The sequence below is a fragment of the Microsporum canis genome, genomic scaffold (assembly GCF_000151145.1).
Source record: "Microsporum canis CBS 113480 supercont1.4 genomic scaffold, whole genome shotgun sequence".
Taxonomy (NCBI): domain Eukaryota; kingdom Fungi; phylum Ascomycota; class Eurotiomycetes; order Onygenales; family Arthrodermataceae; genus Microsporum; species Microsporum canis.
In genome coordinates, this window is record NW_003299166.1 from 740,442 (window position 1) to 761,596 (window position 21,155).

The window sequence follows — 21,155 nt, forward strand, 5'->3', positions numbered from 1 at the left end:
TGTTTCCTCCCTTTGGAAAAGGGGCTTCAAGACAAAATTAAGCTTGTACCTTTATTACGTGATAAATTTAGTTTGATTATGTAAAGCAGTTTAATCCACTTCTGGATATCAAAATGATGGAAGATCGCGGGAAGACATCTATATTATATCTAGTAGTAGTATTAAATGACGTAAATATAATCATACAAGAGTGAAGCATCAGGCTAATGAAGATCTATCATGCCATGAATACGCGAGCAAGGAACTTTCCGAATACGCCGCGAACCATTTTTGGATTTTCGTGGATACAGGCGACAAGGATGGCGGTACTAAGAGAGAAAGCCAGCCTCTCCCTCCATTGATACTGCAGAGTAGAAAAAGTATGTTAGTGTGAAGAAGGCTAGAGTAAATAAAGTTAAGGAACGGTACCTTTCTGTCGTACTCCCGGGGCAGAACCGTGGCTAACGCCCTGGGCGCGACAAACAGGCTAATCTCCTGCCTCCTACTCGCTGATTCAACAAAGATACTCCATCCACACATCATACATCCAGCAGCAATACAGAGGCCAGAATCCCACATCATAGGCGAGATCATCTTCTGGCTAAACAGCCTAGGCCCCAGCCTCGTTCGCGCCAAACACACCGAATAATAAAAAAGGCTGACAAATAAACCTAAAAAGGTCGATGAACGAAGCGCACTCTTGATAGCATGGATGTATGTTTTGATATTTCGCGATCGACAGCGAACCACAATCTGAAGAGGGATGTAGGTGGCGCAAGCAAACTTGAAGGCTCTAGCGAATCGCCAGACGGCTGTCTTTTCGCAATTGGGGCCACAGCCCATGTGGACAATTTCGCAGGGGATGGGAATTGTCTTTTCAGGAGTGCCCCATTCGATGGGCCAACCGTAGTCAGCGCACATCGACTCAAGTACAATTTGATCACCATTGTCACGGCCATAGGCCCAGTCGCCTCTCCGAGCAGTACGGAGGGCCTCGAGGATACGGCCGTCTAGCTGAGCGGCTTCGCTGATCCATTTACCATAGGAGTAAGGTAGACGGTCAGGGAGGTAGAACCAAGCCCACATCACGATAGCGGAGCTGACTGCGAAGAGGCCGGTGTCCGCTAGTTTTGGAGCGAGGGAGCGTACCCGTCGTCCGGCCTTGCCGTTGCCATGGACGCGGGAAGTTTTCCACTGAGACCATAACAGATTAACTATAGAATCTGCAGCTCTAGTTGCCGCAAAGAGAGTCAAGTCTAGGGTCCTGCCAGCAAGGCCAGGTTTGTAGCGGCCATTGGTCTTGGCCAGCGTTTGCTGAGCTTGGCCAGGTTGGTCAGAGGAAGCGTGTTTCTTAACTTCCGCATGCCGGCCGTGCGGATGTTTTGTTGTCCTATTGAGAATGGGAAAACAGACCAAGGCAGACAGGAAGGCCGCCAGGAACCGCAATGGCCAGTCTGACGAAAGTGGAATACCAGACTTAGACAGGGATGGGAGATACCCACTGTAGGTGAATCTTAATCTGACAGTTCTCAAGGCTTCAGGCAGGACGGAGGAGCCACCTGCCAGTAGGGCACAGAATGCCGGGAAACGGTCCCATTCCAATCCACAATGCAAGATGCGAATAAACTTAGTCAGTTGATCAGTGAGATGCCCTATATATTAAGAGAGAGAGATAGAGAGAATGAGGGGAATGAACGTACACGTTCCAGTTTCTCCACGGTACTCAGGTCTCTCCGCCGCAGAGTTTTCAAGAAGGAGATAAATTTCGGCAGAGTAGTAGTCAGATATCCAAGCGCAAACGCCCGAGCAGCCCTGTCCGGCAGCCAAGTTAGAAAGGAGCGGCTCAGGACAAGACGCACGATAAGAATAGGAGCGGGTTCGGCACACACGGTTTCAGGATGCGTAGACGGTCGAGCACGACCCTGGAGCGCTGCAGCTCCATCATAAACACCGCCCTTGACCGAACCGGAGACCGAGTCCCAAGTTAAAGCCCTGGCCGGGGGGAGGGGGCTCTGGAGGAGGATGGTGATAGACACGCGAGGGGAAAACACCCATGAAGAAACCGGCGCGCTAAGGGAGGAGTAGGCCCTTTAAAGAAGTCGATGATCTCGCCCCGGATGTCGGAAAGTGTCCGATTGTGGGGCAAAATCCCATTGATACCTGTCGACGTCTACTACAGTCCGGTTGTGTAGTGTAAGTAAATAGAAAATAAATGTTCAGCGTTGGATGTGAAGTTCGATGTTTTCGTCTGGAGGTTGAAAAAGGTACAAGGGAAGTACAAGCACGTGAAGGCGAGCCGCGGTTAAGTTGTTAGCCGCCCAAGCCAAGAAAGCAAGTAACTTCCTTGTACCTTCACGCTGTCTTGGGGTCTCTTTTTGCTCTGGAGAGGGAAGAAATAGGGGAGGGAAAACCTCCGAAGTCAGGGATCAGGGAAGTCCCCTCATTCTTTCATTCTTTCAATCTTCGGCTCTTGACCCTTCAACTTCATCGACAGGTACTTGTTGCTTTGCTTTCTCTGCTTCACCACTCGATAGCTAACGCCACTGAACCTACAGAGAGTGACCTACATGGTAGACATCAAGGAACTCTTCCGAGCTGCATCTCATCTCGACTCGCCTACCTAACCGATCTCGGTCACTGTGGGTCGCTAATTTTAAAATTAAGGGTTTGGGTTCTACTCAAGCTGGGGAAAGACACGCTATGTTACATATACAGAAGAAAAGAAGCCATATGGCGATGACGCCTTTGGCAGCACTTGCAAGGGCCTTTAGCATGGTACAACACTACCATCCCAGTCACTTGCGGGCCGCTAGACAAGACAGTGGCCAGTAGCTCGTATGTATGCACAACAAGTCTAGGTCCCATGCGGCAGAGCCCTTGAAGGAAAAAAAACATTCACACACAGATCTGCAGGTATTGAGTATAAGAATTATTCAAAACCTGTACCGAAGATCGATCGGGGCAAACGTGATGACGCGCCCGTTCTCTCCTTTTTTTTTCTTTTGCTTTTTTTTTTCTCAATACATGCTAACTATGCTTGCTTCTTCCTAGGGCATCCCCTTTTTTTCCTTTTCGCGGAGACCTGATTGACCAGGAAATACCGCCATGCGACGAGCTAGGCCCCAGAGTTGAGATTTCTCAATTTCTTGTCTCGTCCTAATATTTTTTTTTTAAGGTAACGGAGTCTTCTACACTTCTGGAAACTAGCTCGCAATAGCCTCAGCGCTAGAGAACTGGGGCAAACAGAAGTCTATAATAAGAGGTGTGCCCTTTAGGGGGGGAGACAGAGTTACTCCATAAGAAAGATCGGGGGGACAGCCCGGTGAACACAATGTCGGTGTCTTAGCAGGCTCAGTATCGTCTCCTCCTCGACCTCCTCCTCCTCTTCTTCTCTGCTAAATACTTCATCTTCCCCATCTCCGTCTTTTCTCCATCTTTTCCTCATCTGTCATCGGGGCGACGTTCTTCCGGACACATATTATTGGCCAGAAACCTGCTTATCTCATCCAGCGATCACACGGCCCGCCGCCTTTTTCTTCTTTTCCTGTCTTTTTTTGCTGGTGGTCGCATGTGATAAGATAAAAAAGTGGCTTGCTCCTCCACACTTCTTTTTTTTTGCTTGCCAACTCTTCGACTACTTCTTACATCTACAAGTTATCACCGCCTCTCTCGCTTCTTCACGACGTTCTCTCTTGACGCTCACTCTGGACACGATTACCGGCCCCTCAAGACCGCACGGGTTACCATCGCAGTTATACTTCAAGTTGACGGGAAGGGCACATATCTGCGACAACACAGTCATATCTACAGTCACAGCTACATATATATATCCCCCATTCTGGCCACGTTAATGGTTTCTTGCATGACTGAGACGGTATCGCCGTTCAGGCCGTCCCTCTTCTCTGCCAAATCAGACTCCAACTCGCACCTAGGCGGTGGGCTCGCGTGTAGCATGGAGCTTGGCCTCTCTGAGTCTGTCCACCATATGAAGGGTGCATCAACCCCTCCACCAGGGCCCTTTGGCTGTACGTACCCTTTAGAACCACATGAGATAGGAGAGATGGTGAAGATGAAAAAAGAATCGGGAGAAGAAAGAAAACTAACAATGGTAGATGCCCTGATATCACCGCAAGATACGCCGCTTGATTCTGCTCCAGAACGTCCTCCAGGCCCCGCCCTGCTGGATGATAGCGAGTCCAACATGCTAGACAATCTTTTTACATCCCTAAATGCCAGTCAGTTCGATAACAACGACTTTTGGCTCTCGTTTGGCGACCAGAACGGCGCTGAGCCCGGTAGTAATTTCAGCTGGCCTGATCTACCGCCGACCTTTGAGGGATCTACCACCACCCTGCCGTCGCAACAGTCACATCACATTCACTCTGCCAAGCAATCGAGAGACCTGTCCGCGCCCGATAGATCGGGACCCCTGAGCTCAGATGTCCTGGCTGCGGCACAGATGCTCTACCAGAACGGGCACCAGAACGTTTCCTCCATACAGAGCCAGCTATACACCGAACACGGCCTGTTGGACCACAACAGCAACAACTACCACTACAACATCCATGTACAGCAGCAGCACCACCAGATAGATACAAAGCTCGGTCGCTACCATGATGGGTCCGCCCCGCAGAAGGAATTTCTTGTTATACCCAAGGGGATACACACCAGCACCATGATATTCGACCATGCCGCACATCGCTCACCGGCCAACGACCACCAACAGCCCAACACAGGGGCAGCCACCTCAAAGCTGGACACTGGTGTGTTACAGTGGGGATCTGACTCTGGTTTCGCTCACCAGGGCTATCGTCTGCCTCCTGGCCAGCCCACGGTCGAAGAGACAACAGAACACCTGCTCCACAACTTAGAGTGCCTAGAAGCCCAGTCCAGCGCAGCGAATACTCGCCCATCCAGTCCTATTCGAAAGCTACAAGACACTCAGTCCCTTGCGGCATCTCGAAACCCAAATCCGCCCTCCTATGAAGACAGGCCGAAGAAACGAAGGAAGAGCAATAACAGGATAAAAGAAGAGGACACGGAACTAGTCAGCGCCCTGTCAACGTCTAAATTTCCATCTACCGCCACCACTACATCGTCATCAACACCATCCACAAGTACCTTTGTTCGCCCGTCATCTCGCAAGTCAAAAGCCACCTCCCCCACTGGTAGCAAGGCAACCATCAAACCGGTGCGAGAGAATCTATCCGAAGAGCAGAAGCGAACGAACCATATACTTTCCGAGCAAAAACGACGGAACCTGATCAAGCAAGGGTTTGATGATCTGTGCTCCCTGGTACCCGAGCTGAAGGGCGGAGGGTACAGCAAGAGTACTATGCTGACACAGGCAGGCGACTGGCTGGCCGATCTACTGGCCGGCAACGAGCTTCTGAAGGCGCAGTTGGCGGACATCAAGGCCAAGGGGGGATGACAGATGGGTGCACATAAGCACATATACTACTATATATCATTCATGTCCGGTGTTTTATTTTATCTTCTTTCGTTGGACGGATGGATTGCCTGTTTAACCTAGCCTTTGTGTTTGGTGCGTTTACTATATACCACGTCTTGTTCCTTGTATAACCTCTTTACTTATCTGATGATACTCATGTTTCCTCTACCTCTCTTCCCCCTTCTTTCCTCTCACGACGTAACGGGGCATCAGCACGGCATCACCGAGCGCTCGCATAATCACCATACATACCCATACTACATAGTTCCATAATTTACATACACTGCCCTATAATAAGTCTCTTCCAAGATCGCCACGGCCTCCCCGACACCGCGTGTACTTTGTACCACAACCACCTCGCATATCCTATCAACATCCCCCATCCACCCCATACTATGTATATAACAGGCCAACCGCCCACTCCTCTGCCCTTACTAAGCAGCCACCATTCCCACCGCCCAGAAGCACATCAGCAAGTAAGAAGCAAGCAAAAAGCAAGCAAAGCAGAAAATAGCAACCAAATAAGCATACTCCATGTGGAGTCTTCATCGGGGAATTTACCTAAACGCGACAAACATCCCGACGGACGAGCTAGCCCACTTTTATTTTTTTTACACTTCGGAACTCTGCGGATTCTTGAAAGGTAAATCAGTACCGTTTCTCCATATCCTCGAACTAGCACATAACGTGAAGGGGGGGGGTTCGATGGACGAAGGGAAGAGGAGCTGGTCTGTGGTCTGTGGGCTGTTCTCTTCAGTCTTCCTCTTCTTCTTCCCCAGGCTTGGTTTCACGCTTGGGCCTAGTTGAGTTATACTTCCGTTCGAGGGTTCCATGTTTCAACAACTGTGACAGCGAACGAATGGTCGATCTGTTCGTTTGTGCGGTCTGGATGGATGGCTCACGGCCCTTTTTTTGAGTCGTGGTCCAGTTCTCAAGTTTTGGTCCCTGGAGTTTAGCTGGTGGCTGCCTGGTGGCGGCAATGGGCGATATCGGCCGGTATGGCCACGGGTGGAACGGGTTCCCGAGTGCATATATAATACATATACAATACATGTGGGGGACGGTTGATATTGATCTGCAATGGACCCTTGGGTGCGCCCTTTTCTCCCCCCTTCGCTTTGCTTGATAATGCAAGGGTGGAGATGAGCTTTGCTTAGTTACTTGTTGCCCCAGAGGCTTCGATGAAAAAAGGGAAGTCTGGTTCAGCGCTGAGCGTTGAAGTCTCTCCGCATCGACGGGCTAAGTCATCTGGAGAAGTTTTCCATTCGATCGATCATGACTTGACCCGGCCTTTGACCCGAGGGGCTTCGTCGGCATGTTGGATGACTTCTTTCGATACCCCTTTTCGTCGGCCTTCCGCTGGCTACATATGCCTCCAATAGCAAATACCCCTCACCACATGGCTCAGCGAACTTCCAAGCCTCCACTTCTACCTTCCTGAACATTCTTCGGGGGGCACATTTCTAGCCGTTGTGGTACTATGATGTGCCTCTAACGTATAGCACCTGACATATTACTCCGCGTACCATGTAAGGTTAATTTTGGATACTGCCAAGGTTGGAGAAGGGACCTTCTTAAGCCTCATCTGACCCTGGAGCGTGGCAACTGATACGCAATGTTAGAGCATTCAGTTGTCACGGTTTACTAGCTGGATATATTTCGCCTCCACGGGAGAGATGAGCCAGTTTTGGTGTCCGAGGAGGAGATTTCTCCGGAAACCCTCAGTAGCAGGCTCATTACCTGGATCGCACACGCAATCATACCCACTTTGTTTCTGGCACCCTGTACAGAGGATAGCAAGCTTCTAGGAAAAGATTACATAATTGTCTGTATTCCTCTAAGCGCTGGCATTTCGATGAAAGGAGAATTCTAGGACCTTGGCGACAGCAATGCTAGAAACGAAGAAGCTCTAGTCACCAGCAGCAAGGCCCTACAAAGATCAATTAACGATGTACCCCAGGATTCACTTTCTAACAATCAATGCTCGAATTTACCTCTCCTCTACGAAGGATAGTAACCATCAAGAGGGAAGAATGAGGAAATATCCAACACTAGATCAGTCATTAATCATCCCCAGATACGGTGATGAGGTCGTTAACGCTCGGAGAGTTGGCAAAAAAAAAATGACAGCCGGCCTAGTCGTATTTGCAATTCCAACCAACGCTTCGTGCCAGGAGAGGTAAACCGTTCCGGTTGTGATCATGAATTTCGACGTTTCCCCCCTCCTTTCGTACTCGATAAGATCGATAAGATCGGCCAGATCAGATAAGATTACCTCGAAGCCTGCAAATCTCTCATTGGCTTGATTCTACAAGATGTTACTATCATTAGTCATCGAGCAAAAGTTTAGGGCTCAATTCCAAAGTGCCAGTGATCGAATCCCAAAAAACTCTAGGTACTTCAGCTACTTGGTGACAAAGAAGTGTCATTTTTGAACCGAGTGAACTGGAAGATCCGCAATTAGACAAAACAAACTAAAACTAATAAACGCATAACTAGGTACATCGATTCCGAGCCTCAATCTAATCCTTGTTTGAAGATTAAAACAAATTTCTCTCCGTTGTCAACGTATCCATCCATCGAAATTAGCCTATGCCCAATCGTATCCCACGTAGCATCTGCAGCCCTAGCGTATGCCCATCCGATATGAACTTCCGGCTTATTCTTCTTGTCATCCATCTTTTCGAATATTCCAGCAAACCAGGCCTTGCCACCAGCCGTGTATGTGCTTATGTGGACAGCATAATAATCATCGCTCTTTAGCTCACTGGACTTGACACGGTACTCATCAGCAGTTAGGCCAACATACGCTTTCCGCGGTGGACTAGGTTTTTTTTCAAACACGCCGGCAAACTGCTCTTGATCGTTGAAGGAGTATCCGCTAAGGTGCCTGAGTGTATAACCCTTGCCAACGAAATCATTGTACCAGCTTGTGAATTCATCTTCCGACATGTTTCTGCGTTCTTCCCAGGCGATGTTTTCGTTGTTTTTCTCCCAGATACTGGCATAGTGACGCTCTCCGCCAGAGTAATATCCTTCCACTAGGGTAGGTCGGAATCCATCCTTCTTGTACTCCTCGAAGGTCTTGTCGAAATCATTGGCGTTATACCCAAAGTTTGTATGCCATGCTGGGGTAGCTGAGGGCTTCTCAAAGATGACATTATATCTTGCTTCACCATAGGCGTTGGCGTATGCGGAAACATAGGTGGGGCGATATTCGAGGGCCGTCTTGATGTTAAGTGTCTCATTATACTCAGAAGAACTGATGCCAACGTATACACAGGGTTCAACAGCTTCAGTGGTAGCGAGGAAGAAGGCCACTGAAGCCAGCAGTGTTGTGAAAGGGATCTTCATGATGTTCAGCACAAGGTAAGGATTTAATTTTCTATAGAGATTTGTTGGGTTCCTGGTGATTTGAATGAGGATGCACTTGGGCAGGGACGAGGGATCTATGGTCATCTTTATATAGGGAAATTCCCCCTGTCAAGCTGATGGAAATGCCGTCATGCATTATTTGGAAATTCTTACCCCTCTGTCGACCTGATATCCGATGCATCTAGCTGAGTATGGCATCGGAGGTAGGATGTCCCTGCATAACATATTTAGATAGGGGCATAACCTGCTTGCCGCTCGGGGGCCAAATACTGGAAAGATATAGATATGATGCAGCCCCCGTGACAGCGCCTACCCTGGTTATTCTCCCCTGGAAGAGCTATGCGTCAACAAAAGGCACAGCATTACTATAGCTGCCCATGACAAAACTTCACTCGCAAGCTTGTAATATGAGCATGTGCATGGCTGAAATATGTAATAACATGAAGTGCTATTGATCTCTCACAATTTTGTGGAGAGAAGCAACCCCAGGTTGATAAACCTTGTTTTCTTGGCGACAGGGGAGAAACTGAGACTCTCACAGGGGTTGCTCATCTTTCAAGATCCGACGGGCTCTTCTACACGACATTTTAAAGAGACGAAAACGCAAACTGAGAGCATCTAAGAAGGTGAGATATTAGTTCTACGCCAGAACTGCGCCGGCCAATAGTTGCTACCATCCACACTTAACGCACACCATCCACCATTGAATATGTGCAGAGTACTAATCATTACTAAGCCTATACTCTATTTATAACCGCTTTATTACGCTTATGTCAGTATGGTGCATGCTTCCAATTTGTCAGGCTGAATCTAGGGGCTAAAGGGGGCTTATATATCCCTTATACGGCTGGCTATGGAACGGACAATAAGCCCGAAAAGGAGGTTATATACGTAATATCGGGTCTGTACATGAGTAGAAGGCCGGTACGCATTGACGAATTTTAGAAGACATGTTTAAGAGGTTGTGCCGCCGACCAGATGCATAGATGTTAATAGGTACAGTATTTCTTCTTGGCTCTGGTTGTCAATGCAGGCGGGATACATGAAACTAGATCCAGGGCAGAGAAGTACCCTACATCTCATGTATCTGTCAATAGAGTGGTTTAAAGCTCCTAAATAATTTATTTAACCATCGTCTGAACTACACAGGCTGAATTACACAGTAGGCTCCGTACAGTGGCTTCGCTAGGCCTTTGTATTGAGGGATCTTTATCATATCAGATCAGATCAGATTAGATGGTTAGGGGCCCCACTAATAACACTAGCGTTTCATTGGCTAATTTAGGCCCATTAAATAAACTCTATAATCATGAGAACGACTTGCAGGCCAAACGTCAAGAGATCAAAGTTGGATTGTTTATTAGATGGTAATCATGCAAGCCATAACAAATACTTGAAACACCCAACTCTCGATATCCTATTTTAATTCAGACCTGAATGCTTAGGATTAGAACTATCCACAGAGTTTACCAGTTTACGTCTGATGGCTCCGAGGTGAAAGCCGTTATACCACCCTCTGCGCCGATTGCTTAAAGCCCTGACAGTGCCATCGAGTCCGATTCATATACCAACAAACTGCACCCACTTACTGTTGGTAGCTTTCGTCCGCCGTAAACAAACTGTAACACGCGACCGTGCCTATATGGAAACCCCTTCAGGTCCACTCCTTTGGGGGCTTGTGGTCTTGAATTGTAAGAAAAGCTATGAGTATACTTTCTCTAAGCCACCTGGTCATCTAACCCTATGGCTTTGAAGGATTGTATGTAATTAGATGCCTATATTTATGAAACTTTATAATATTCACTGCACATGTGATTTTCCTATCTACATAATAGCTGCCTTGTTTTCTTCTTTGTTTCCCGACTGCTTTCTCTGTTTAGGCCTTCTCCGTCGTGGTTTCATAGATAATTTGCGAATTGCTTACTTTCGGTCCATTCTGGCCGAACTGCGCTAAATTAAAATGAGAAAATCTTCCCAAGGCCCCTGATACCGTGCGTGGTCCGTGGATAATCGTCCGTATAGACGATACCTCCAGTTACCGAGTATAGTTAGCGGTCGTGGAGTGCCGCACTGGATCAGAAAATGCTTCTAAAGGCACCACGGGCTAGCCAATCGTCTCAATTTCTAGATTGGTCTGCCACATATATTGGATCTTATCATTAATATGGCAAAACTTACGGCGGAGGTGATCGGTTCTCGGGAATAACTGGAGCCGGCCGTCAAGAGCTCACAATAGTAGTTATCAATAGCCAAAAACTCAACAGTTGGAGTGAGAAGAAGGTCGGAAATGAGCGACCAATCTTGACCATCGATCTCGAAGGGGATTGTGAGACTTTCAAGGCCCCTTCCTTTCGGCCGTAGAAGGAGCTCGGCATATTGGCGATGACGCATCGCACGACATTTCTCGAAGCACGCAAGCCTATGTTCTGGATATGCGGCTCCATCAATAGCGGGTGCCTCTGGAGAAAGGAGAAGATGCTTCACGAAGCTCATGTTTCGGGCGAAGCGCTCCCGTGATGCCACAAAGAGAAAATTAAGTGACCCAATGTCAGGTGTGCAGAACTGCATGTCATTCAGGGAGCCCGTGTAGAGCCTTTTCAAAGCTGCTACATTCCAAATGCTGTTCACACAGGCACAACTTAAAAGATCTGGTACCATGGGAACATTTTCAACAACCAACCCAACAATCTCAGGAAGCAAGAGTGGATTTAATGTGCTTCGACCAGAAATGGCAGCCATCATAAATGAGGAGAACAGGAGCTAGCAACAGATACAGACTGATGAGACTTTGAAGATAAGTTTTGGGGGTACAGCGTGTTGCATAATCAGCTTGACACTTTGCCTATTTTTTTATTTATAACTTCCTAAATGCCAGTATTAGAGAGAAGCTATATTAGGCATGATAGATATCTCGACTGAATTGGCTTGGTAGCCTAGGCGTATTCTTATTATACTAACCAGTTAGATAGGACCCCTGGTTACCGCCCCACGAGGTTAAATGAGTTAATCCCTTTACATACATACATATATAACCTGGGTTACAAGCAGTAGGCTCGATTTTCGCCTGGCCGTCCCACAGCCCGGTTCACGCTTAGTGGAAAGTTGGAGCACGGAAGCAAGGGATGGCCCGTTAGCGATAGTCGAGTTCCAGATTTGCTCGTGTCTTTGTTTACCCGTCCTTCGGCGTCAGAATCGCGCGTGTGTGCTCTCCACACATCTCCGTTAATTATTATCACTGCTCTGATAACAGCTTGACTTTGCTATGTGGCCCCATATTTCCGTCATCCTCTGTATTCTTGCCTTCTATATCTCCATTCTCTTCCTCAACTTCTCCTTTTTGAGCTTTTTAGAGAACCGCCATCATCTCCAGCGCCAGCTACCATTGTTGGAGTTAAGATTCCAGCTCACGGTGAACCATTCATTTGGACTGTTCCATTATTTCCTCTCATACGCTGGTTACTATAGTCGAGGAAAATAGGTCATCTCCCTGTTCCTAAGGCCTATGCCTGAAGTTTTAAGGCATCAAATAATCTAGCTGGAACAGAGTATACATTATGAGGGGGAAGTTTGGTACAATTCCCAGTGGCCTATAAGACATGAACGGTAGCAGAAAGTATGGACTGCCCAGCAGGCTGCGGCTATATCGATGGATACGGAAGACAGCATAGAGTACGGGATTGGACTAGCCAACCATCGCACACTCTTTGATTTTGTCAAAGGAGAGCTGGATATCGACGTGGGCCGTGTATGGCCTGGTGGCTTCTCGCTAATGGAGCTTGTGTTTGGTTTTATACTGAATGTTCGAAACGAGGATACACTGTTGTATATCGTTAGGGATTCAAATTCAGGGCAAGGGGTATCATCAGCGTTGCTTTTGCGCTTCACACTTAAACATTTAGCTACTTAGCGTGCGGATCGGCTGGGGTGCATATGGTGCCTGGCAAGTTGGCGGCGAAGAAAAAGAAACAGCAATACTCAAATGCATCTCAATACTACCCTGACCGAGTGAAGTATCCTTGGGAATGGTATAATCAAGGCCAATACCACTTGATTCCCAGTTTTAAATATCAAATAAACAGTAGGGGAATAATAAATTCTTCAAACTGGAAGAAAAAATGTCAAAAGTTCTGTTCTTTGGCCAAAAATGCGAGCGCGCGATAGAATAAGAGGGTGACTAATGACTTCTAACGTACAGAACATGGTCAGCTGATATTTCTGCAGTATGCCTCACATGACCAGAGCATAACCCCGTATTTATGATGACTAATTGTTTACCTTAGTTATCCCGGGGTCGCGATAAGGAAAAAAGCAGACGAAGACGATGAAGGGTTTCTCTTGATATCAATTATACAAGCCGAGAGCTGCGAGACGAGGTATAACATAATACACAGGTGTCTTCTGGATACAGATATGCCAGCTAAACGCAAACAGGCTGGTTCCAACGAGCCTGCATCTCCTGCCAAAGCAAAACGCAGCAAGCCCAATAATCACCCTCCCTTCGCGGCCCTCCAGCCTCGCATCCGACACATCAATGAAGAAACCATAAAGTCGAAATGGACGACGCTACCGGATTCCACACAGGAGAAGGTAAAGCAGCTCTTCCTATCCGTGGAGCTGCCGGTCATAACCCGAAACCGAGACGAGAAGAAGCGCGTCGAGGCACAGTCTGCGCTTGCGACGGTGCGCAAGAACCTGGGCAAACGGTTGCCGAAGATGCCCTTTCCGGCGGGTACGAGAGATGGCAGTTTTGACTATGAGAGTGCTCTGGGGGAGAGTGTACGTATACTTTGGTTTTTATGCTGGTGTAGGATAGGCTTGAAGCTGACTAGCATCTATAGAGAGTGTTAGAGAGCCAATTGGCGACGACTACGAGCTCTATTCGACTGTTACAGGCCGAGATCAAACGGGAGGAGGCCGAACTGGCAAAGGATAAGCTGAAGCTGGAGGAGCTGGAACGGAACGCAAAGGCAGCAGAATCAGAGAGGAAGAGGCTGAACAAGAACGTGTGTATCATTTCTTGCGGATAGCCATTTCCACGACGGTACTGATGTTAGCTCAACTTTAGGTTCATCCAGTTTTAAAACAACTTGATAAGTCGAGTATGAACGAGACTGCCAATGCGGACTTTAAGCTGGAGATGAAAAATGAGGAAACTGTTCTTGGTGAAGTATGTATCTCGTTCGCTTTGAAAGTGGACGGTATTAGTGCTGACAGGCTGCTTTGACAAGATCGACGCCGACCCAAAACTCCTTCCAACCATCAAACAGCTACGCAACCATCTCGAATCCATGCAAGGCAATGCAGCTCAGGTACGTGGGATCGGCCATGCCATCACCCGCGCAAAGGCAGCGCTGGACATGCTTCCTCTTGGCTGAAGGAAGAATGTTGGCGAAAGCTCGTACGAGCGTAGATGATAAAATGATGATTCATGGACTTGGCAGAGACATGAGAATGAGAGAAGGCTCGTACCTGCACGAGCAAGGTACTTGGGGGCATATATTTTATATATTATCCTGGACATGGGTGAGATGTCAGCTTCGGTATACTTCCACTGCGGAGGTTTATGCAGTGTCTCTAGATGGGGCATGCATCTCAGGCCTGGAAGCTTCTGCCGTTGTACCTCGCTATCCCAGGGGCCCTCCTGAGGATATCACACGGTGAATCATTTGCTGTTCGACGCTCGCCGTCCAGAACCCGGCCAACATCTCAACACCGGCAAGAGAAGCAGCAAAGGAGAAGCAGAGACGACAGAGACATAAAGGCCCCTCCCGACAAGCATCTGGGATCATCCTAACAAGTCATCGATGCTGCCAAGTAGCTCCAGACATTAACTATTGAATTGTATCATGCTCGGCAATGCATAACAGCTGCATGTGATGGGGGATTTTCGACATGCAACGAACAAGTAACAAATGAATGATGGAGATGCGCATTACGATGACTCTCGGTCAGTCTCAGCTTCGCTTCTCTTCATATTTAAATAAAAACGTCTTTTTGTTCATGGCTTTGGGGCATATTCGGCGTTTTTAGACTTTCGACGCCCTTGAATGCAACAAGTGGCGTCCGTTTTTTTTTCTTTTTTCTTCTCTTTTTGGCTACTTTTTTCTCTCTCACCACTTCAACGCTGCAAGACAGCAACTTATGCGCCGAGACAGACACCAGAGAGAGCTTCCATGTTTCTCTATCTCGAGCGCGCGTTAGTTACGGGATCTATTGGAGGAGGACGCTTGTTTGGTGCGATGGCCTTTTTGTTCGCCGACAAGCCCAGAATTTGAAACAGACAACGCAGCCAAAACGCAACCATCCCAGACACTTCCCGCCAGCGCACACATATTACAGTCCGAATCACCACTGGAAGACGTGCAAACTCTGCATTAATATCATTAGGCTGTCTCTGGGGCCTCCCGCCGTTCCGCTGTTCCGCCATCCCGCCCGTCTACCGGTCTACCTCTGCCTATACACTCGAACACACCCCAGTCGAAAGCTGCTGCAGTGGTACCTGATGGGACAGGCCATTTTCGCCCAGGCCTGTGTGGAACGTTCAGAACAGAAAACTGACGACGGAAACCCTCTTTTTACCTCCCTCCTAACTTTCCCGCCGGAGAACCGATCGTAGCCATCCTAACGATTGGGCGCTGGCGCAATGGGTGGTGAGGCTGCCGAGACCGCGACGGGAACGCTGGGGGAAGGCAAGCATAGCAATGGTGCCACAGAGCCAGCAGTATCTGCTGCTTCAGCTGAACAAGACCAGGACACCGCGAAGGCCAAGCCAACGATGGGGGTGATGAGCACTAGGGATACTCAACCGGCTGCAGGAGCTGCAGACAGGGCGTTGCCAGCAGGTTCCAGCCCAAAGAAGAGACGGAAGGTCAATCACGGTGAGTCCTAAGAAGCTTGAGAAGCTGGAAAGCAGCATGAGATCATCTGCGAGGACCTGCATCTCTCTCTCCTCTTCCCTTTTCCTCTTGCATTTCAACGGATGTATACGGGTTCCACATTGGAAACCAGGCCTGCAGGGCTCAACCTTTTTCTACCCTTCTCTCCGTTCTCTCCGTTCTCTTCCCCCCCTTCACATAAATTTATATTTATGAAACTCATTGCTGCTGCTTTCCTTCTTTTTCTTTTCTTTTTTTCTTTGCTTTTTTGTCCATGGCGCGCATCGGAAGTAAAAACCGCTGACCACTCATTCGCTCTACAGCATGCGTCTACTGCCGTCGATCGGTGAGCTTCCAAGATCTCCTTTCATCATCGTATTTTCCTTAACCCTTTCCTTATCACTCCTGCATTTCATCCCACTTCCATGTTCCCTCCCCCGCCCCTCCCAAGGCCCCTAAGAGGGTCACCGCTACATAACGATGCATAACAACGGCCGCCATGCTGGTTTGGCGGTACAGATTGTGCCATACAGATTTTGCTGACTATAAAATCACTCTGTTCCGTGATGACGTTGAACAGCATATGACTTGCGACTCGGTACGACCACCTCTATTGCCCTAGGGGACCCTTTTATCCCATGACACGTTGGCCTACAGTGGCGAGCTGCCTTGCTGACCGGGAGATCCGGCTCTCTGCTTCTTAGGGACGACCATGTAGCCGCTGTATAAAACGCAACATCGGTCACCTGTGTCATGACAAACCTCGTGAACCCACGAAACGCGTGAAGAACGACTCGGAAGGCACCGTTGCCGCCGCGTCCGCAACTGAAGATAGTCCTGCTGCAAACAATGACTTTGAGAGTAAAGGCATGTCGCAATCTATCGAAGGACGTGAAACCTTAGATGAGCAAATATTGCCGGATACCGCCCTTTCCATGCAACCGCCTTCCTTGACCTCCTCGCAGAACGCTCCGCCGCAGGATATAGCCGCTTCCGGGCCGAGTATTGACGTTGGCCAGCAGGGCTGTAAGACCATGAACCAAACATATGCTGTCACGTAGTATAAACTGACTTCCTGCATAGTAATGGGCTATAATAACGAATGGCGGCTTGGTGGGCAGAATAACCAGTTTCAAGATATCCACACTTTCCACCCATCTTACATGTTTAATGCACCCGAATTCACCAACGAGTATAACCTCCTCAACGACTTTCTCAGCACTAGCCTTCTAGACGACGGATCAATGTACCCCAACGAAGAGGTAAGGGGTATCTACTCCGACATGTCTCTTCTAAATTCGATGGCCACGAACCTATCCCGGAATAACGATGGCTTCCAACAACAGCAACAACCATCCTCAATATCCCCTTCGCAATTCATCAATCCTTCACTGGCAACCCAGGGAGGCTCCATACAGCCACCCAACAGCACTGTCGGGAACGACAAGGCTAAAGAAACATACTACATGACAGCTGCTGACCCGTCCGGCACTGACCCTCCGGAGGAACGTATGAATAAGCTCCTCAAGGCCAAATATGACGCCGGCCTGTTGAAACCGTTCAACTATGTAAACGGCTATGCTCGACTGAATAAATACATGGAAGAGCACTTGCAACCCAGTTCACGACAGAAAATCCTCCGTCAGCTGGATAAGTTTCGCCCTGCATTCAGAGAGCGTATGCATGCCCTTACCGATATTGAGTTAGTGTTAGTCGAGATGTGGTTTGAGAGAAGTTTAATGGAGTACGATCGCGTGTTTGCAAGTATGGCCATTCCGGCCTGCCTATGGCGGAGAACCGGCCAGATATTCAGAGGCAACCAAGAGATGGCTCAGCTCATCGATGTGCCCATGGATTCCTTGCGAGATGTAAGTTTTGTCTTCTTTTCCCTTTTTCTCTTTCTAACAACTCCTCAGGGTAAACTTGCTATTCATGAAATAGTGGTTGAAGACCAACTTGTCAGCTACTGGGAGAAATTCGGCGCCATCGCGTTCGACAGCTCTCAAAAGGCGATGCTTACAAGCTGTACGCTGAAGAGCCCTGACCCAAACAGCCCTAAGAAGAATATCCCCTGCTGCTTTTCCTTTACCATCCGCCGAGACAACCACAATATGTAAGTTTTATCTCATTTTATATCGATAATGCCTTACTAACGGGCTCTTGTCAAGCCCCTCCTTGATAGTAGGGAACTTCCTACCAACAAAACGCGTAGACGTGCACCGATAGGATGAATACCTCCTTTATCCTAATTATTTTCATTTCTTTTTCTTTTTTTTTATTGTAAATATTATCCAATACCCTTTGCCGTTCGTATTCTGCGAATGGAGTGTCTCCCCCCTGCTTTTGATAAAGCCTTGGGGAGTTATGTATGCGTATACCTGTATGCTGAGAGAATTGTGGGCAACAGCTCTTTGGTTTTGGCATGTTACTCTCTCCTTTTTCCTTTTTTTCTCTCGTTAACAGTGAGTTTCTGCACTGTTTCAAGTCATCAAAAAGATGGTACGGCGCGACATCTTTTTCTTTCCCCCCGTTTACTACGGAAAAAGTGGGATTTCTTATATATCTAGAGTGTATATAGCTTCCCTAAGGGAAGAACATCAATCTGACGCCTGATACCACTCATACCCCTATGTCTTCCTCTGTTTTAACCACTTTCTATGTCTCTCCGTCTCTATATCTAGCGTTGCGTTGATGTTACCCGATATGGAAAGGTGCACGGTTACTGCCTTTTTCTCGACGTCAACAAAATATGAACATCAACATCATCTTCTAAGCCAAACAACTTTCCGAACCACTCACTACACCGGGAAGAAGTTGAAGAGTGGAACGAGCCTGGCAAGATGGCTGAAGGTGTAGATGATTGGACTTGCGGTTAGTTATTTGCTCTTCCCGGTGACGGCTTCATACCTAACGCTCCCCCAGTGTTTGTCTCTAGCCTACGTGCCGACCTCACCAGTATACTGAACGAGACGTCTGATGAGGCCACCCGGTTACCACCTACGACGGATTTAGATGAATATATCAGCCAGCCGTTCCCCCTTAACCTCACACTCCTGACACAAGAGGACCGAAAGCTGCTGGATGATACTGGCGTTGAAGTATGGAATGCATGTAACCTAGAGTTTGTAAAACCAGAGAGAATCAACAAAGCGGAAAACCTAAGGGACATGTGTAAAGGTTAGTATACGTTCATTCCTTCTAGGTGGAGAATGGTTGTTAATATCCCTGATTTAGTGATAGTCATTGCATTTCTTCTCCTTGAATGCGCCATTGAAGATGGGGTCCAGAGCCCAGGTTAGTAGCATACCATGAAGCAGCGCAGAGGAATATCAACTCATTGAGACGGTCAGACTATATTCGGTTGTTCGATGTTGGTTTAAAGAGTGCTGGGAGAGTGATCGGTTAGTGTATAGCCCAAGTCAGATATAATTTTCGCCGACGTATCAAATTGACGTCTAGAGATAGAGATGGGCCATCCGGACCTTGCCATAAAAGTGTTTGAAAGGTTAGCTGGGCATGATGCGAGAATTTCCCAAATCGGATCTGAAGAGGTAAAGGAGTTAGCAGCAAAGTGTTCATTCCAACACTCTATACTTGTGAGCACTATTAGATGTATTGAATATAGATACATCATTGGGCTAACTAAGGATCACAGCTATGGAAGGACCCGACCGAGCAACTCTCTAAGCCTTCTGCGAACCCAATTCCATTATCTATACAGGAGAATCCTCAATGGAGAGCCAAGGCGGTTCATATCCTTTGCTGGATCGGGATAGCGAAGAAAAATAGGTGTGATTCCAGCGCTATTGAGTGGTTACAACGTTGCTATGACATTATTTCGATGGCGGAGCAGGATGGTTTTAGTGAAGCGTCTAAGGCTCTTCGACAATCCGTCTTGCATGAGCTTAGTATGTGGTTAATTACCCTTATATACATTGAGCTATGCACACTGACATATTCTCTTTAGTACGAGCAAAGCTAGAGTTACAGAAGCTTACGGCGGAGGACTCAGAATGCATTCGGAATTTACTTAATGATTTACAAGAGGTATGTACCCGCTTTTCCAGAGGACCGCTTCCGACTGATGTTTCACTTAGGACTATGGCTCTGAACCTAGTACTTGGTATCTGGCATTTGAAGTATTCCATGCCCTAGGGCCGTATATAGTGAATGGAAGTGTACTTTGTGATAATCGTAAGTGTTACTAAATATTGGTAAACCAGATAATTGGAACATTGGTATTAACGTCCGCGACAGAGCTTCAGTCCCTCATCGATAAAGTGGAAATTGAATCCAACTTCAACAGGTAATAATCAGAAACCCCCAACTGCAAGAATATGCCCGCCTAACGCAGTTTAAGCATACTTCATTGCATCCACAAATTCTGGCACTGGGAGTACGTTGAATTGTTGAGCCCCTGTAACCATGACTGGTTCTGATAGAGCTGATAATGAATAGACCAGTCCTGGCGTATCGAATTTTCCAACGCTTGATAACAGAGAAGATCAAATACATAAAGAGCGACCCAAGTCTTCTAGAGAAAGCAATACTCATATATCTGCGGCTGTGTACATTTGATTCGAATTCAGCTGAAGGTTTAAGCCAAGCCTCGATGCTCCTCATGTTGCTATACTTAGATGGGCCGCGAACTGTTGAACATGGGCCTGATGCTTCTCATGCCGCACGAGTGGTAAAGTTGTACACATATATGTGGTTCTTCTACATGCTGACACTAGATTAGATATTTCTTTCGAAGGCAAATATCTGTTACGGTGCAAAAGACTTCACATTTGCGTTTGAATGGTGCAAATTAACCCAACACCCCGCCTTTATGGGGCTTATGAAGGAAGACGAAGCTATAATTAGGAGGTAAGATACTATCCTTAATCTAAAGGGAAATATATTCAAGGAGTTAAGAATTCCTCATTGATGACACATATAGAAAGATAATGTTTTACGCACTACATCTAGATAATGCAGTGCCTCTTGATTTTATCGATGAGCTTGCAGAGTCCAACGAATCATTCATTTATTCACACTTCATGGTATATCAATATGCATTAAAGCATGATAATCTTGGTTTAGGTTTGCCACACTCCCAAAGCTTCTGAGTCACCTTCTGATTCTTGAGGATATGGATAGTAAAGCAGAGCTTGAAAAAAATAGTTCGTGGAACTCCATTAGACTTCAGTATTGTATATGCCTGCATTGCATACGCTGAGTCTTGCGAGAAAACATCTATGTTGTGCATCACCTTCGGAGAGTTACTCGACGAGTATCAGAAGACCATGCGCGAGGCCCCTCTCCTTAAGTAAGATTCACTCTACTTTAACTGGTTTTCATATGCTTGGTCAATTCATTGACCTTTTAAGATGCTCAATCCGCATTATGGTCAGCATTATGGACAAGAGATTATCAACAAACCAGGAATCAGCAAAATTGATTATTGAGGTGATATGTCATACATTCGAACG

The 21,155-nt window shown here is 47.4% G+C and overlaps 8 protein-coding genes across 8 annotated transcripts; 4 read left to right on the forward strand and 4 right to left on the reverse strand.

The window, feature by feature from the left end:
* Nucleotides 1–217: 217 nt before the first annotated feature.
* On the reverse strand, nucleotides 218–1,924 carry MCYG_04259 (uncharacterized protein; the record flags this gene model as incomplete). The annotated part of the gene is made up of 4 exons (XM_002846476.1): nucleotides 218–343; nucleotides 409–1,605; nucleotides 1,680–1,791; nucleotides 1,839–1,924. The coding sequence occupies 4 exons, from the start codon at nucleotides 1,922–1,924 to the stop codon at nucleotides 218–220; spliced, it is 1,521 nt and encodes a 506-aa protein (XP_002846522.1).
* Nucleotides 1,925–3,931: 2,007 nt separating this feature from the next.
* On the forward strand, nucleotides 3,932–5,410 carry MCYG_04260 (conserved hypothetical protein; the record flags this gene model as incomplete). Its single annotated transcript, XM_002846477.1, has 2 exons — nucleotides 3,932–3,971; nucleotides 4,092–5,410. 2 exons carry the CDS (start codon nucleotides 3,932–3,934, stop codon nucleotides 5,408–5,410), a joined length of 1,359 nt encoding a protein of 452 aa, XP_002846523.1.
* A 774-nt stretch (nucleotides 5,411–6,184) lies between these two features.
* MCYG_04261 (uncharacterized protein) lies at nucleotides 6,185–6,484 on the reverse strand (the record flags this gene model as incomplete). Its single annotated transcript, XM_002846478.1, has 1 exon — nucleotides 6,185–6,484. The coding sequence occupies one exon, from the start codon at nucleotides 6,482–6,484 to the stop codon at nucleotides 6,185–6,187; it is 300 nt and encodes a 99-aa protein (XP_002846524.1).
* A 1,003-nt stretch (nucleotides 6,485–7,487) lies between these two features.
* MCYG_04262 (WD40 repeat protein) lies at nucleotides 7,488–8,890 on the reverse strand (the record flags this gene model as incomplete). Its single annotated transcript, XM_002846479.1, has 3 exons — nucleotides 7,488–7,739; nucleotides 7,935–7,953; nucleotides 8,241–8,890. 3 exons carry the CDS (start codon nucleotides 8,888–8,890, stop codon nucleotides 7,488–7,490), a joined length of 921 nt encoding a protein of 306 aa, XP_002846525.1.
* Nucleotides 8,891–10,228: 1,338 nt separating this feature from the next.
* On the reverse strand, nucleotides 10,229–11,828 carry MCYG_04263 (uncharacterized protein; the record flags this gene model as incomplete). Its single annotated transcript, XM_002846480.1, has 8 exons — nucleotides 10,229–10,322; nucleotides 10,349–10,522; nucleotides 10,555–10,678; nucleotides 10,727–10,835; nucleotides 10,985–11,566; nucleotides 11,594–11,648; nucleotides 11,706–11,750; nucleotides 11,779–11,828. The coding sequence occupies 8 exons, from the start codon at nucleotides 11,826–11,828 to the stop codon at nucleotides 10,229–10,231; spliced, it is 1,233 nt and encodes a 410-aa protein (XP_002846526.1).
* Nucleotides 11,829–13,216: 1,388 nt separating this feature from the next.
* MCYG_04264 (conserved hypothetical protein) lies at nucleotides 13,217–14,181 on the forward strand (the record flags this gene model as incomplete). Its single annotated transcript, XM_002846481.1, has 4 exons — nucleotides 13,217–13,582; nucleotides 13,645–13,809; nucleotides 13,902–13,973; nucleotides 13,999–14,181. 4 exons carry the CDS (start codon nucleotides 13,217–13,219, stop codon nucleotides 14,179–14,181), a joined length of 786 nt encoding a protein of 261 aa, XP_002846527.1.
* Nucleotides 14,182–16,180: 1,999 nt separating this feature from the next.
* On the forward strand, nucleotides 16,181–17,907 carry MCYG_04265 (conserved hypothetical protein; the record flags this gene model as incomplete). Its single annotated transcript, XM_002846482.1, has 5 exons — nucleotides 16,181–16,279; nucleotides 16,386–16,707; nucleotides 16,765–17,549; nucleotides 17,598–17,794; nucleotides 17,850–17,907. 5 exons carry the CDS (start codon nucleotides 16,181–16,183, stop codon nucleotides 17,905–17,907), a joined length of 1,461 nt encoding a protein of 486 aa, XP_002846528.1.
* A 614-nt stretch (nucleotides 17,908–18,521) lies between these two features.
* On the forward strand, nucleotides 18,522–20,996 carry MCYG_04266 (uncharacterized protein; the record flags this gene model as incomplete). The annotated part of the gene is made up of 14 exons (XM_002846483.1): nucleotides 18,522–18,552; nucleotides 18,604–18,858; nucleotides 18,916–18,975; nucleotides 19,032–19,082; nucleotides 19,141–19,232; nucleotides 19,337–19,589; nucleotides 19,649–19,728; nucleotides 19,779–19,875; nucleotides 19,939–19,987; nucleotides 20,042–20,077; nucleotides 20,140–20,371; nucleotides 20,423–20,550; nucleotides 20,624–20,766; nucleotides 20,824–20,996. The coding sequence occupies 14 exons, from the start codon at nucleotides 18,522–18,524 to the stop codon at nucleotides 20,994–20,996; spliced, it is 1,680 nt and encodes a 559-aa protein (XP_002846529.1).
* Between the last annotated feature and the right edge of the window lie 159 nt (nucleotides 20,997–21,155).